This window comes from Myripristis murdjan, chromosome 4 (genome assembly GCF_902150065.1).
Source record: "Myripristis murdjan chromosome 4, fMyrMur1.1, whole genome shotgun sequence".
Classification (NCBI taxonomy): Eukaryota; Metazoa; Chordata; class Actinopteri; order Holocentriformes; family Holocentridae; genus Myripristis; species Myripristis murdjan.
The window spans coordinates 6,534,575-6,547,855 of NC_043983.1; the positions used below are offsets into that span (position 1 = coordinate 6,534,575).

General features: G+C 39.4%; 1 protein-coding gene across 9 annotated transcripts; it reads right to left on the bottom strand.

The window, feature by feature from the left end:
* Nucleotides 1-925: 925 nt before the first annotated feature.
* Nucleotides 926-10,644, bottom strand: LOC115357643 (vitellogenin-like). 9 transcript variants are annotated; one of them, XM_030049225.1, is made up of 35 exons: nt 10,605-10,644; nt 10,237-10,257; nt 9,868-10,019; nt 9,528-9,779; nt 9,284-9,445; nt 9,034-9,182; nt 8,790-8,940; nt 8,531-8,688; nt 8,284-8,449; nt 8,074-8,199; nt 7,768-7,986; nt 7,460-7,677; nt 7,282-7,379; nt 7,070-7,194; nt 6,878-6,979; nt 6,600-6,719; nt 6,309-6,495; nt 5,740-5,833; nt 5,449-5,634; nt 5,220-5,361; nt 4,923-5,139; nt 4,642-4,836; nt 4,372-4,539; nt 4,228-4,278; nt 4,053-4,120; nt 3,745-3,951; nt 3,507-3,649; nt 3,279-3,414; nt 3,051-3,177; nt 2,751-2,931; nt 2,540-2,634; nt 2,202-2,296; nt 1,756-1,921; nt 1,140-1,305; nt 926-1,013 (listed from the first exon to the last, which is right to left on the bottom strand). In XM_030049225.1, exons 1-35 carry the CDS (start codon nt 10,642-10,644, stop codon nt 926-928), a joined length of 4,971 nt encoding a protein of 1,656 aa, XP_029905085.1. The 9 variants fall into 9 exon arrangements, with proteins under 9 accessions (XP_029905085.1, XP_029905086.1, XP_029905083.1 ...); XM_030049226.1 differs by having other exon boundaries at nt 926-1,038; nt 1,144-1,305; nt 4,053-4,136; ... (1 more) ...; nt 4,385-4,466; nt 4,608-4,836; XM_030049223.1 differs by having other exon boundaries at nt 926-1,038; nt 1,144-1,305; nt 4,053-4,136; ... (1 more) ...; nt 4,385-4,511; nt 4,608-4,836.
* Between the last annotated feature and the right edge of the window lie 2,637 nt (nt 10,645-13,281).

The following is a 13,281-nucleotide window of genomic DNA, read 5'->3' on the forward strand; positions in this document are numbered from 1 at the left end:
TTATTTTATTTGGTATCCTATGTGAACGGTTCATCTATGCTCTGTTGGAACCTAAATGCAATGGTCATCTTTTTCTCTAAAGATTTTGGCTGCTATATTGCTGTTACCCTCAGCAAACCCTGAACCTGCAATTTGGCTAACCCAGTCAGTGCTCCCAGTAAAATGCTCACTTTCTGTGGCTCTGTTAGACAAGCACACCAACAGTCCCTGTAGCTGCTCCTTCCATGCACAGTACTTCAGTTCTAAATCTGCTCCCCCAAAATTAAGACGCCCATGGGGCTCCGGGATAGACATAATTTTAAAAAGGACTTTTGCAGTGCCCCTATTATTAATGATCCATTGAAAGTAATGTCCTGCTCAAACAGTTCTTCGGCTACAATCGCAAGGAGAATTTTTTAGACCAAAGATCTGAACATGTGCATTTGTGTCTATTTTTCTGTTGCTTTAAACACAAAACAATGCCCATAACAGAGACAAATTGTTGTTGTAATGGTTTGTGAGAAATAATATGCAACCAGCAGCCACCAGTGCCTACATTAATGAAAGATATACTACACTTCACAGTTGTTGTCATGCTCTAGTAATTCATACCTGTACAGCTACCAGCTAAAAGATCGATGTGTGTTATGTGTTAAAGTACAGGAATGCAGGCTGTAAGTATGATTTGTGAGCCCAGTAATTGTATCCTTAACATATATGTTGTGATCTTAAATCCAGTTATGCACACAAAGCTAAGAATGTTCCACAGGTTTTAGAGTGTCATTTGATGTGCATTGCCCCAGTATATACCAAGACTGAAATAACTCCCAGACACACTTCAGGATGCTGCTTTGAATTTATTTAAATTACATTTAAAACATAATATTTCAGAATTCAGATCTGACATATAAAATAATACAAATCATTGTGACAGAAGACAATGGTATTAAGCACACTGAGCAGTGCAGCTGCAGGCAAGGTGGGCCTCTGTTGTTTCTCTCAGGTCAACACTCTTGTCATAGATGCCGGGCAGACTCTCAGGAAGAGTCATGGTGGAATCTGCAGCAGTGAGGAGAGCAAAGCAATTGGATTGGGAAATGTGGTTCTTCCTCTACATTTTAAAGGTCTGTCTTATTGTGATGCTGTCATGTGTTGCAGACTCACCGACTGGCAGGCAGTGGAAGCCAACAGTGACAGGGGTGGTCTTCACTGGGAAGCAACCGGACAAGCAGCGGAGCACAGGCTCAACAGAGTAGCATTTAGACTCCTGACCATGGATGGTCATCTGCTTCTCCAGTAGCACAGACTCTTGTCTCACACGGCATTCTGCAATGGACAGGTATGGAAAAGTACCTAGTGTGTCATCAGATGTTTGAGAGACTATGTATGGGTATATACTCATATGCTGATGATCATGGTGTATTCTTTGCTTTAAAGGTTGAACTTTGGTGCTAAGCAATCATTTTTTACACTGCACTTCACGGGAATCACATGTCAATCAAACAGGTGGTCCAAGTTTGGATTTCTTGTCTTTTGTTGTTCAGCCATGGAGGCTATTGCTGTTCATTCTAACTGCCCAGTTCTTCTTGTTTACTTAAAACAAACTACTGTTCTACTGGTGGAAACGTAAAATCACATTACTTCCTTTTGGCTGAAGATGTATACCTACTTTGCTATGTCAAGATGCACTAAAGATTGCCGAAAGGACATTTACTGATCAAAAAATGCTACAGATTATTGCTTTCAAAATGATGCTGCAACAAGGTAAAAGCTTACCAGAGGTGTCACGGCAGCTCTCTGCTGGAAGAACCCAGGAATGAGCATAGCTGACTGCGTTCTTAGTCAGGCGTCCATTGGGGGTGTGGTACTCCTGTCTGACTTCCCCATCAGCCCTTCCACACAGTCCACAGGTCTGGCCCTTCATCCAGTCTACAACCTTAACCTGAATGGCAAGACCAAATGGGACATCAGAATGTATTGAATCTATCTATCAAATTACCAAAAGTTCAATTATAATCTTTAGAGGGAATCTAACATTTCAACGGTCAAGTGACTTAAACTTGATGTTTCCAGGGAATCAAGGTTTAAAGGATTTAATTGCTGATCATCTATGTTGATTTTAGTACAGCTACAAGGTTTGGCCTTTGGTCACAATACTTTTGTCTGAAGAGCAGTAATTTTCATATTTTGAAATTGGCCATGATTCATTTTCTTTCTTTTACCTTCCATGAGTTCCTATCAAAGTAGACCTCGTGAAGACCATGGCTTGGAGCATAGACAGAGATACCTTCACCCTTTGGTCTGATCTGGATTTTAGCTGGAATAAAAAGTAGTTGTTTTGGTTATTTATTCAGGTCAGTTTTATCACAAAGTACTTGAACAAAATTCCCTCAGGGCAAAGTGTAAAGTATTAATCATACACTCAGCTGTTGCCGTGGTGAAGAAAAATAAAAATGTTGTCAATGCTATAATGTACATTGTATATTTGATATGGTAAATTACGTGTCAATGTACAGTTTGCAGTATAAGGTGTCAAGGTGGAATGAAACTTTGTAGAAACCTGTAGGATGCTGGTATGGGAGGTTGTTGATGGGTATTTCCATTCCATTAACCTTCACTGTAACCTCTGTGTTCTTTGGGTACAGGTCAATATCACTAAAAATGCAAAAATTTAAATGTCACATTTTGGTATGGCAACATAAATATTTACTGTATGTTTTATTCTTCTTATTTTTTTATTTATTTATTTTTTTTGTTAAATGAACACTCACATGTTTTCAATTTTCACATTGATGTGGTTCTGTTCGATGAGATCCTTCTTCAGCAGCACCATGAATTTGAGTTCCTGGGTGCAATCCTGAGCCAGAACTTGGTAGCAAGACAAGGGCATCTGATTCTGGTATCTCCTGTTGTTGAATGTGGTCAATGTGTCTTTGACAAAGCTACATTCAGCTGAGAAGGAAGAATACAAAAACAAATAATGGCTTATTTGCATTAATCCTTGGCATTTAATCAAAAATAATTGCCAAAAGTATTCTGTTTTAAATAATTAGGTCAACCATTAGTGTTACCAGCATTAGCCTTGGTAAACAAGTAGTGGAATTTGTCTAAAAGGTTGTCTTCAAAGGGGGTAAGGCCTGTGGCTTCATCAAGTGGCAGGGCAATTGGAAGACGCAAAGCCAGTTTGTAGATGGTCCGCTGTAACCAGAGTAATTTGCAGTAATTAGAGAAAATGTTTCCAAATTAAAACAAACACAGCTTCATTTGTCCTCAAACAAACAAAATCTGATCATACATACCCTTGGTGATTTAAAGATGAAGTCAAGGGTCCTGTCAGATGTTGCCACCACTGTTAGTGAAAGCTGCTTCTCGCTGTTGGTGTCCTTTCCTTCTATCATGCCAGCCAGGAAGGAAGCAGGAAGGTACTCATATGCACTGTAAAAGAAATTTCAGCTCAACATCAGCAATTTTCTACAGTCTTTATTATGCGTGAATATGCTCCAGATCGTATGTGTAAGTCTCCATACATCTTTGCATAGTATTTCAGGGCAGAAGGTAGGTTTTCCCAAGCAAATCTCAAGCGGGCTGCAGGACTTGGACCAACCAGACCAGTCTCAGCTGTGATCAAGGTGCTGTATTGCTTGCACTCTGCTCCCCAAGCAAACTTGGCCTATTGAAATAAATGTGGTAATAAGGCAGTTGACTTTTAAGGGTGCCATATCCATATTTACGTTATGCTGTGATACGAGAAGAAAGGGCTCTTACTGTAACTTTGTGCTTGCTGAGCAAAGCTCCGTCGGCACAGAACTTCCAGTTGTCAGCCTCAGCCAAAGCAGCGATAATAAACTGCACCCTGGCGGTGGGCTTGTCCAAGTAGGCAGTGATTTGGTATCCTTGCATCTTGTGGTCAGCTCTGACAGCACGGAAGATGATTGCAAAAGTAGGAGCAACATCATTGCCCAGGAATTTGTTCTGTGGAAACAGGTGGTGTTAACTGTTATAAATCTACAAACCATGTAAGCAAGAAGATTAATTGCATAGATTTTTTTTCTACCAGGATGATCAAGCTTCACCTGTTTGTAAATAGCCTCAAAGCTTGAAGCACTGCTTCTACTCCTGGACATCCTGCCTGCTGAGGTGGCTTGAGAAGTGATAATCTACAAAAATGTGTATGAAAATCAAAGACCAACATGAGAAACCACCTCAAATTGTATAATGTTTTGTCATTGTACAAAACATCCTAGAAACCTACCTGCTTCTTGTGGTTCTTCTGGAACTTGTGGTGGTAAACCACAGTCTGTTTGGAACATAATTTTTATGTCAAATTCCACCCATTAACATTATGATATGAAGAAACTGAACATATTCTTTTATAAAAAGCCATGTAATCATCTTGAAGCATTACCCTTGAGACATGTGCACTGGAAGAGCTGGAGCTGGAAGAACTGAGGCTAGACATGGAGCTGGATCTGGACCTAGAGGAGCTGCTCACTGATCTACTGGAGCTAAGTCTGCTGCTGCTGCTGCTACGGCTGCTGCTGCTGCTATGAAGTCTGCTGGCTGGGGCAGCTGCATCAATAATCTTGCTGTTGACACGAGATGAGGAGCTGGAGGAGGCAGAAGAGGACCTAGAGCGAAGGCTAGAGCGGGAGCTGCTGTAACGAGAGCTGCTGGAGCTGGAGGAAGATCTGGTGCCATTCTTCAGACCAGGAACCAAGATTCTCTTAAGTTTGAACAAGACAGGCTTTCCCTCAATAACTTCCTCTTCACTCAGGTTGATCTGTTTGATGATCTTCTCTGCAGCCTTTGGTCCAACCTGAACCTCCATCTCCAGTTTCTCAATTATTTCACCTTCAACTGAAAACATGCATTTTATTGTAATATTATCCTTTATGTACACTATGTCTACATAATGCATTGCAAAGTGTATTCTCAATACTTGCCTTGTTTCATGGAAACAGTAACAGAGTGCTTTCCAAGCAGTTTGTACAGAGCAATGTTCCTGATGAAGGCAGCATTCTCAGAGGAAACCTTGACACAGCTCTTGAATCCAACAGTAGTACTTTTGGCACAATACTTCTTCAGAAAGTGGGTTAGTTTGGTCTTAATAATTGGCTTCATGTTAGATGTCACATCAGAGTAAATCTCACTGGATTTTGACTAGAAAAGAACAAAAGAGATAAGTTATATGGTGAATGTATAAACTACTTTCACAAATTTAACAATGTTAAAAAACTCACCCAACTAGCAGCAGCGGAGGAGATCATCTTAGATGTGAGGGTCTCCCTTGAGATAGGCTCGTAGATTTTAGCAGGGATGATGGGTGTGATTCTTGCAGCCTCAAGATTCTCAATATTTCTTGAGATCGCAAGAGTTTCAACACTGTTGAAGGAATGAAAATGTTAGAATGCTGTTTTTGAAAATACCAGAAGAAATTTAAATGTTTGGCGTGTACACAGGGTTACTTACTGCACATTTGCAAGGTGCTCAGGTGCAGAAACTGGCAGTGCCTCGATCTTGAAGTTACCCTCAGTGATGTCAAGTCTTGCTACTACTTTAGCTGGCAAAACAGAGTTGACTTTGCCTCTTGCCAGCACAGCAGCCTGGAGCAGAGCAGTATTTACTCCCATCACAGCAAATGTATTCATGGCAACACTGGAGGAAGAGGACATGTTAGGTTAAGTTAATAGATTTCATTATAGGTAGATATATATTCTGTTTGTAGCTTAGCACAATTTTAGTGCTGGATGTCATACCTACCTTGGCCTGATCTCAGTCTCAACCTTCATGTCTGTTTTCAGGAGGTGAGCAACATGGAAGTTTTCTGGCAGAGCTGGCACAGTGGTTGCCTTGACTGAAGAAAAGCAAGCAAAAGCATGTCACTTTCTGGCATAACATATTTAACCCAGCACATGCTGGAAGCTAGATTAAAAATAGGGCTAAAACTAAGGGCACCAGTGTCCTGGTAAGTGGGTTTCCGATGGCCTGTCACTAAAGTGATAGCATCCTCAGCTATTAAAATTTATCTTAAAGACAGGAAGCAGTGGATTTAGATCTGAGCGTAAAACTAAGTAAAACTAGAAGTTGAACAAGTTGAGGCAGCTCACTTCTTCATAGTGTCTGTCAATATAGAACTTACTAACATTAGCCTACAACACACACCATTAACACTGATATACCAACAGTGCTAATTTTATTGGAGCCAGTTAAACTGTTGCATTGTTTTGCAGAAAGTCATAATACCTAGACAAAGGGATCATCAAAACTCTTTACATATTGGCTGAAAAATAACATTGATTCTGGATCTTCTGTAGTTTGTAACCACTTACTTTCAACTGATGCACCAGCCACAGCAGTAGTGTAAAGACTTAGCTCCATTGGCACACCAGCGGCAGTGGGCAAGATACGGCGTACCTCAGTAAGCAACACAGGCTTAGTATAATGGAAAGAAGCACCAGACAACAGAGTCTTCAGAGCTTCTCTGCCATATGCTTGAGCAGAGGGTCCAGTGAAAAGCTGAAAGGAAAGGATCTAATTTAATTTAATAGCTGTCATGTCTCACAAAACCAGAGACATCTTTTTTCAGTTTTGAGGTTGAGAGATTATAATTTGAATCATACCGCAATGGCATGTTCAATCATGTCTTTGTCAATGTTGGCAAAGGCAATTTCTTGTCCAAAGAATTTGATATATGCAGATGCCAGAGGCTCACTGGTAGGCAATGATCTCCACTCGGACAGCTGTGGAAAAAAGAAGATATCATATAATCCATCTTATCAGAAATGTGTGCCTGTTATTTACTACACCTGTATTCAATACTCATTGTATTTTGACCTCCCGATAAATCTCTCGATACTTCCTCCCTGTAACTGTGAGTTAGTGATGTGTCATTACTTACTGCTTTAAGGACACGCCTCATCTTGGTGATTCTGTCAACATTCTCATTAACAGCAGGATTTTTCAAAAGAGCCTCCTGAAGTCCCTCAGTTCTTACTCCCACCTATGGAAAGTCAATCATATTAAGATAATCAAATCTTTTGATTATTAATTTGTGAATAATTTAGAAAGTACATAGTTAAATTGTTTTTACCTCAAGGATATCAGCAGCAGCCCCAGCAAGGTAGGCACTCGCTTTAGCTACAATAGATCTGGGCAAGATGGTGGCAGCGTCATTGATGTAGAAAGCGCTTGCAGCAGCACCAAACATCAAAGGATCTTACAAGGAGTTTAATGCAGTACAGTTAGTTGATGCCATGGTAAATATCAAACTCAAGAAAACTTAACTCCATGTATTACGCTTACTGTTATAGATATCCATGTGGATGGCTTTGCTGTAACGATAGCTCAGTCTGTCCAGTTTGGGGCTCAAGATTTTAACAGCCACGTTGCAAGCAGCAGCTCTGCAATGAAAAGATAATGAGTGAATGACGACTGCATCACGATGTACGTAGTGTTTATAGGTTTCAGAGAGTGGCCTTACACTGAAGCATGGATAGGTGCAGTACTCCTGGTCAGGGACTTCATGTGGGAGTAAGTGAAGCTGGCCACCTGCAGGTTCTCCTCTGTCTTCAGAATGTTGGCAAGGGTAGTCACGAGGCCGATTGGAGGCCTTGTCTCAAATAGCACGATGCAAGCAAGCATACGGAGCTCTGGGTGAAGAGCCTTGTCCATGTAGAGTTGAATAGCCATTTCTTGGATCTAAGTTGCAAGAGATGATAAAGTTAATGTGAAATGCTCTGTCAGTATTAGTATAGATATAATATCCTTTAGTAACAAAAATTCACAGACCAATTTAGGCTCCCTCTTTGCAATGTTCCTCATGGCCAGGATGGCGTGAGCATGGACTCTCATAGGCAGAGATGCAGCTGCAGTGCCATATATGGGCAGGACCTTTGTGATGGGTTTAAGACTAATATGATGGCCAGCATTGCCCAAAACCTTCAGAAGCAGGATGATGTCCTCAGTCTCGCGCTTAACAACGGCCTCAGTCATGAGATTGTGGATAGGCTGTGGGTAGAAATTAGCCATTGAGATTTTCTGTCTCATCCAAAAATGTGCAGAAGAAGGTAGAACAATTAAAAATGATCATTTCACCTTCAGAAGTTCAGCAGGGCAGGTAACCTTCTCAGCACAGTATTTGGCAACCATGGTACCGTAGCCAAGCAAGACAATTTCACGCAGAATGGGGTTTTCCACAATTCTCTGGTTTAATGCCAGAGCCTAGAACAGTACAAACGGTGAAATTGTATTATACTTCTAATATCATAACTGGCAATTAACATGCTGGCAGTAAGATTTCCTTACCTCAACAATCTTGATGGCCTCAGGGTCAGCTGTCACCATGTGCATAGATGCCACCAGAGCCTGTGTTGCTTCAGCAAGAGTGAGTTCATTAACCAACAGCTTCTCCTTGATGAATCTCAGAGTGACTGAAGTTCCAATGGCAGGAATGGCATCCAATATCCAGTGCCTAAGAAATTAGCAGGCAGTTATGTAAATGTAAAGGAAACATTTTTTAGTCTTTCTCAAATGCTCACACATTGAAAATCACCTGAAAGCAGGTTTGGCCTTGTTCTGATTCCAGATCATCTCAATATCCTCAAAGTGGGCCACACGAAGGAGCTGAATAAGTTCCACAAACTTAAGAGGGGCATCTTCATGGACCTTCTCCACATTGTAGGTAACCAGATGATTCAGAATCTCCACAATCTGAGAACAAATGAAGTCCAAGTTGCTGAATATTAACCATGATTAGCAATTTTCCAAATATGACTATTGATCTATACTTATAAAATACCCTGAAATGATACCTGTGCAGGTGCGTTGTTAATCTTAATGAGCTGAATAGGTGTCTGAAGAATCTCAGAGCCAAACTCGTACTGAAGGGATCCACGGTGATGGTACTCTGTTTCGATGGGTAGAATTGGAACCTTTTGAATCTCAAGGAACACCAAGGATTGCCTTAAATATAATGGAACAAACTGTTAGGCAGTGTTTTTGTGAAATGTGAACACTGCTCTTGTTTCCCTGTGAATATCTACAGTATCAACATACTTGGTCTCCACCTGAGTAGCACCGTTCATCTCACTGAATGGAGAGAACTGAATCAGTTCATTAACAGCTGCCTCCAGGATCAGAACACCAGTACCAACTTGTTTCATGATGTAGTTGTATGCTGCAGCTCCTCTTAGGTTCTTTGCATCCTGTGAAGATAGGTCACATGCAGTCATTGCTCTATCATGAAGCTTGTGTACTTTTGTGTACATTTTTGTGACACAAAATGATTTTGATGAGATCATTTTACCTGCTGGCACTTGGCACATTTCTCGGTGTAAGCTAAACCGATGTCTTTAATGACCCTCTCTTGGCAGTGGTTCAGATCCTTGGTCTTTGTCAGAAGGAGGCGGTCGGCCTTATCATCTTCAGTGATGGCATAGAGAGTCTTGCACACACCCTGAGCCCCGGCCTAGGAGACAGAAGAAAGCTTACAAGGCAGCTCCTACTTTCTGTTATGGATTTGTAATGGCTTTTGAAGGATTCCGGCGAACCTCCTGTAGCTCATAAACATTATGTGTCTTCTTGATGTTGAGCTGAAGGACATTCAGGATTCCTCTATAGATATTCAGAACCATGGGTGTCATTCCTTCAGGGGCAAACATCTTTCCCACAATACCATTGGCATACTCAAACTTGATGGGAGTCATGAGCTGAGAGGCCAAAGCTGAAGTCAACCTCGTGGCTGGGATGAAATGGTCCTTCGGCCAAATACCATTGTATTCGTAGAGCTCAGGTTCCACAAGCTATAGTGCAAAAACAACAGTGTTAAATGCAGGGTAGCTTGAATTTAGAAATGTTGAGTGTTGATTAAAGGTGAAGTTACAACTTTACCTTAAGCAGTAAGGTGTTGTGAGCAGAGTAGCTGATGAGGACTTTACTGCTAACTTTTACACCAGCCCTTGCCAAACCCTCCTCAGGCAGGCCGCTCATGAGCAGGGCCTCATACCTGTACACATAGGTCTTACTGGCAGCAAAGTCAGGAGCTGTGAAAACAGTTATTACTCATGACACCTCAGACTACATATGTCATTTAGGTAATTTAAGTAATTTTTTACAAAATTCTTCATGTTATCTGGAGTCATTTTCACTAAGTTTCAGCTGGTAAATTTTGTACATTTTTGCATCAGTTACTAGTGACTATATCATACATTTCTTGAAGGGAAACAATCCTTTAAAATTATACTACGGTATTACACTTACCAAGGTTCAAATGCTGACCAGCTGAAAGAAAGTGACAAAGTAATTAATCATCTAGCATATCAATGATCAAACTCTCAAATCCAAATAGATGTGCTGGAAATTTAATTGATGTCTAAAATGAATCTTAAAAACACTCCTACTTCCTCAAAATTACATGTGAAAACAGACACCCATGTACAAGATATTTGCTTGGACTATGATAAATCACATCTGGATTCAAGCTCATGATCAATAGTAAACCATTCTCAATGCAGCATTAGAAGACGTGTCCAAAAATGGAATATTAAAAATCAGTCTTAAGAACGATCTAGTCGAAGGTGTGTGTGTAAGAGTGAAACATCTTCACACTCTGGAAAAATTGTACTCACCCACAAGGGCCAGAGTCAGGGCGAGCACAACCACTCTCATGGCTGATGGGGTTGTGATCCTCTGCAGCCACAGGGAGCCTTTTAAAGAGAACCTTCTGCTGACACAACCATATCACGATAAGGTGGGATGTCAGGTCAACCCAGACATATGCCACGGAGGAAACTGATTGGATAGATTGTTTTGGGCTACGGAGGGTGTGCATCAATGCATTAGAAGGTTAGGGCCACCTGACTTGTTCTGCTCAAATATACCAGTGTTATATCAGTGTTAAGTATCAGATCCACATTGTTTGCTCTGTGTCTCACACTTCATTTTTACGGTAACATATTAAAAGGAAATCATGTATTAATTCCAGACCAGTTTACTTTAAGGCCTTAGTTAAAGTAAATGGCAAGATTTTTGCAAAATTGTTTTTTATGTTTGATGTTATTATTTGATATCTGGCAAAAAGAAAGAAAAGGGACAACAATTCTGTTTCTCAAAAAATAGGTTGCCTCTCTTTTTTTCAAACATGCTGTTTGTCTTTTTCTTTCTTTCTTTCTGACTTTTTTTTTTTTTTTTTTTTTTTTTTTTTTGCTTTTTAGGAAGATTAGTAGATTAGGAAGATGGTTTTCATGGACACATGAAGACATCAACGCTTGAGTCAACAGTTGGAGTCCTGTCCAGCAGAAGTAAATGTCTGGTTTAGTTCGTATCGCTGTATTTCATATAAGACATACATTGCAGGTTTTTGCGTGTTTTTTTTTTTTTTTTTTTATTCTCACTATATTTCTAATGCTACCATAGAATTTTGGTAAGTTATATTTAGAGCCGTGGAGGTTTGTGGCATCTCTCCATCATATTGTTGAAATGGTGTTTCAAAGTTCAAATAAAAGGACACAATGACTGTGACTGTTTGCTCACTTTATCTTTATTCATGTGGTCAAAGTGACCGTTGTTGACACGACATTTCAGCGTATCTGTTTTTACAGTGTTACAAGCTTACACAGGCAGGAGGTGAGCATCATGCGCATCAGGGTTGTTGATTTTTGGGAGTGCACTGAATATTGTTATCTTGCAACAACAACACCCGTGACCTGCAAGTTGGAGAATAATACTCCAGACAAACACCTGGGGCCAGGAATCCTTTTAAATTTTTTGGATGTTTTCTGCTCTATTAATCCATTTTACATTTCTGTCATGTCAGCATGGGCCTATACCAGTCAGTTTGCCTTTTTGTACTTCTAAGCCAGAGGGCACCAAATGCTATGTTTTCTCCATGGCATCTACAAATGTCAAATGAATACAAAGAAAAAAAAAACCCTCCGTACTTCTGTTTGCAGGTTAACTACATTGTTTGTCTCATGAAACACTTATCTGAATGAATGAATGAATAGTTTATTTTTGGTCATTATAAAGAACAATACACTTTGTGTGAATTTACAACAAAATATTATCATACCTGTCCACACTGATCCATTACACACAACAAATTTCCCACATCAATGACCAAAAAAGGGAACAGGCTGAAGCCTGTCCATTTTTGCCTGTCCAGTACAATCCATACGATAACCCAGAGTACCATCACAACAGAAAGAAATATGAAAGAAAATTTACTCTAAGTTATAATCCTTAATTAATTTACACTTTAAGGCTTTTTTTTTTTTTTTTTTTTAACTCAACAGAGAGCTACACAACAGCTCATCACTGAGGCCATTCCAGAATTTAACTCCCAAAACTGAAACAGATCTGTATTTTACATGAGTTCTCACTTTAAATGTTTCAAAAATATTTAACCCTCTTAAATTATAATGTGTTTCTCTTAATTTAAACAGTTGTTGAAGACCAACAGGAACACTTTTATTCCTAACTTGAAAAAGTATTTCCAATGTTCTTGAATAAACAGTATCTAAAAATTTTGAAGTGCATGATGCTATGAATAATGGATTAGTAGACTCATAGTAATAGGCTTTATTTATTATTCTAATGGCACTTTTCTGGAGTTTAATTATAGGGTCTACATTTGTTTTATATACATTTACCCAAACTTCAACACAGTAAGACATATATGGCATTACAAGTGAGCAATACAATATATGCAGGCCTTTTTCTGTTCAGCATATCCTTTGTTTTGTACAGAATAGCAACAGATTTAGTTAATTTCCATTTGATATGTTCTATATGTGGCTTCCAACTGAGTCTGGAATCTAAAATCACTCCCAAAAATTTTCTTTCATATACTCTTTCAATTTAAACACTATTTATATTCAGTTTTAATCCAACTTATTGATATCAAACTACTTTTTTAGCATTATCAATTCCCTTTCTGCTGTTTTCAATAATTCTTCTATATCCTTCCCTGAACAAAATAAATTAGTGTCATCTGCAAATGTAACAAATTTCTACTTATTGCATACTGTACAAATATTATTTAAATAAAGTATAAATAACGTAGGTCCCAATACTGAACCTTGCAGAACACCACAGGTTACTCTTCTAAGATTAGATGCAGTATTCTTTTACATATTGAAACCTATTACTTAAATAACTTTCTAACCATTGTTGCGTGACACGTCTTATACCATAACATTCCAGTTTCTGCAATAATATTAAATGATCAATTGTGTCAAATGCTTTGCGTAAATCAATAAATACACCTACACCATAATGTTTCTTATCTACTGCTGTTGCTGTATT

What these genes read in the sequence shown, in the direction of transcription:
- LOC115357643 (XM_030049218.1), bottom strand. Translation starts at nt 10,644, where the DNA reads ATGAGAGTGGTTGTGCTCGCCCTGACTCTGGCCCTTGTGG. An exon ending in TTGAGGCTATTTACAAACAG is followed by an intron (nt 3,952 to 4,052) that starts GTGAAGCTTGAT and finishes CTGTTTCCACAG; the next exon opens with AACAAATTCCTGGGCAATGA. An exon ending in CCCATACCAGCATCCTACAG is followed by an intron (nt 2,297 to 2,539) that starts GTTTCTACAAAG and finishes TTTTTATTCCAG; the next exon opens with CTAAAATCCAGATCAGACCA.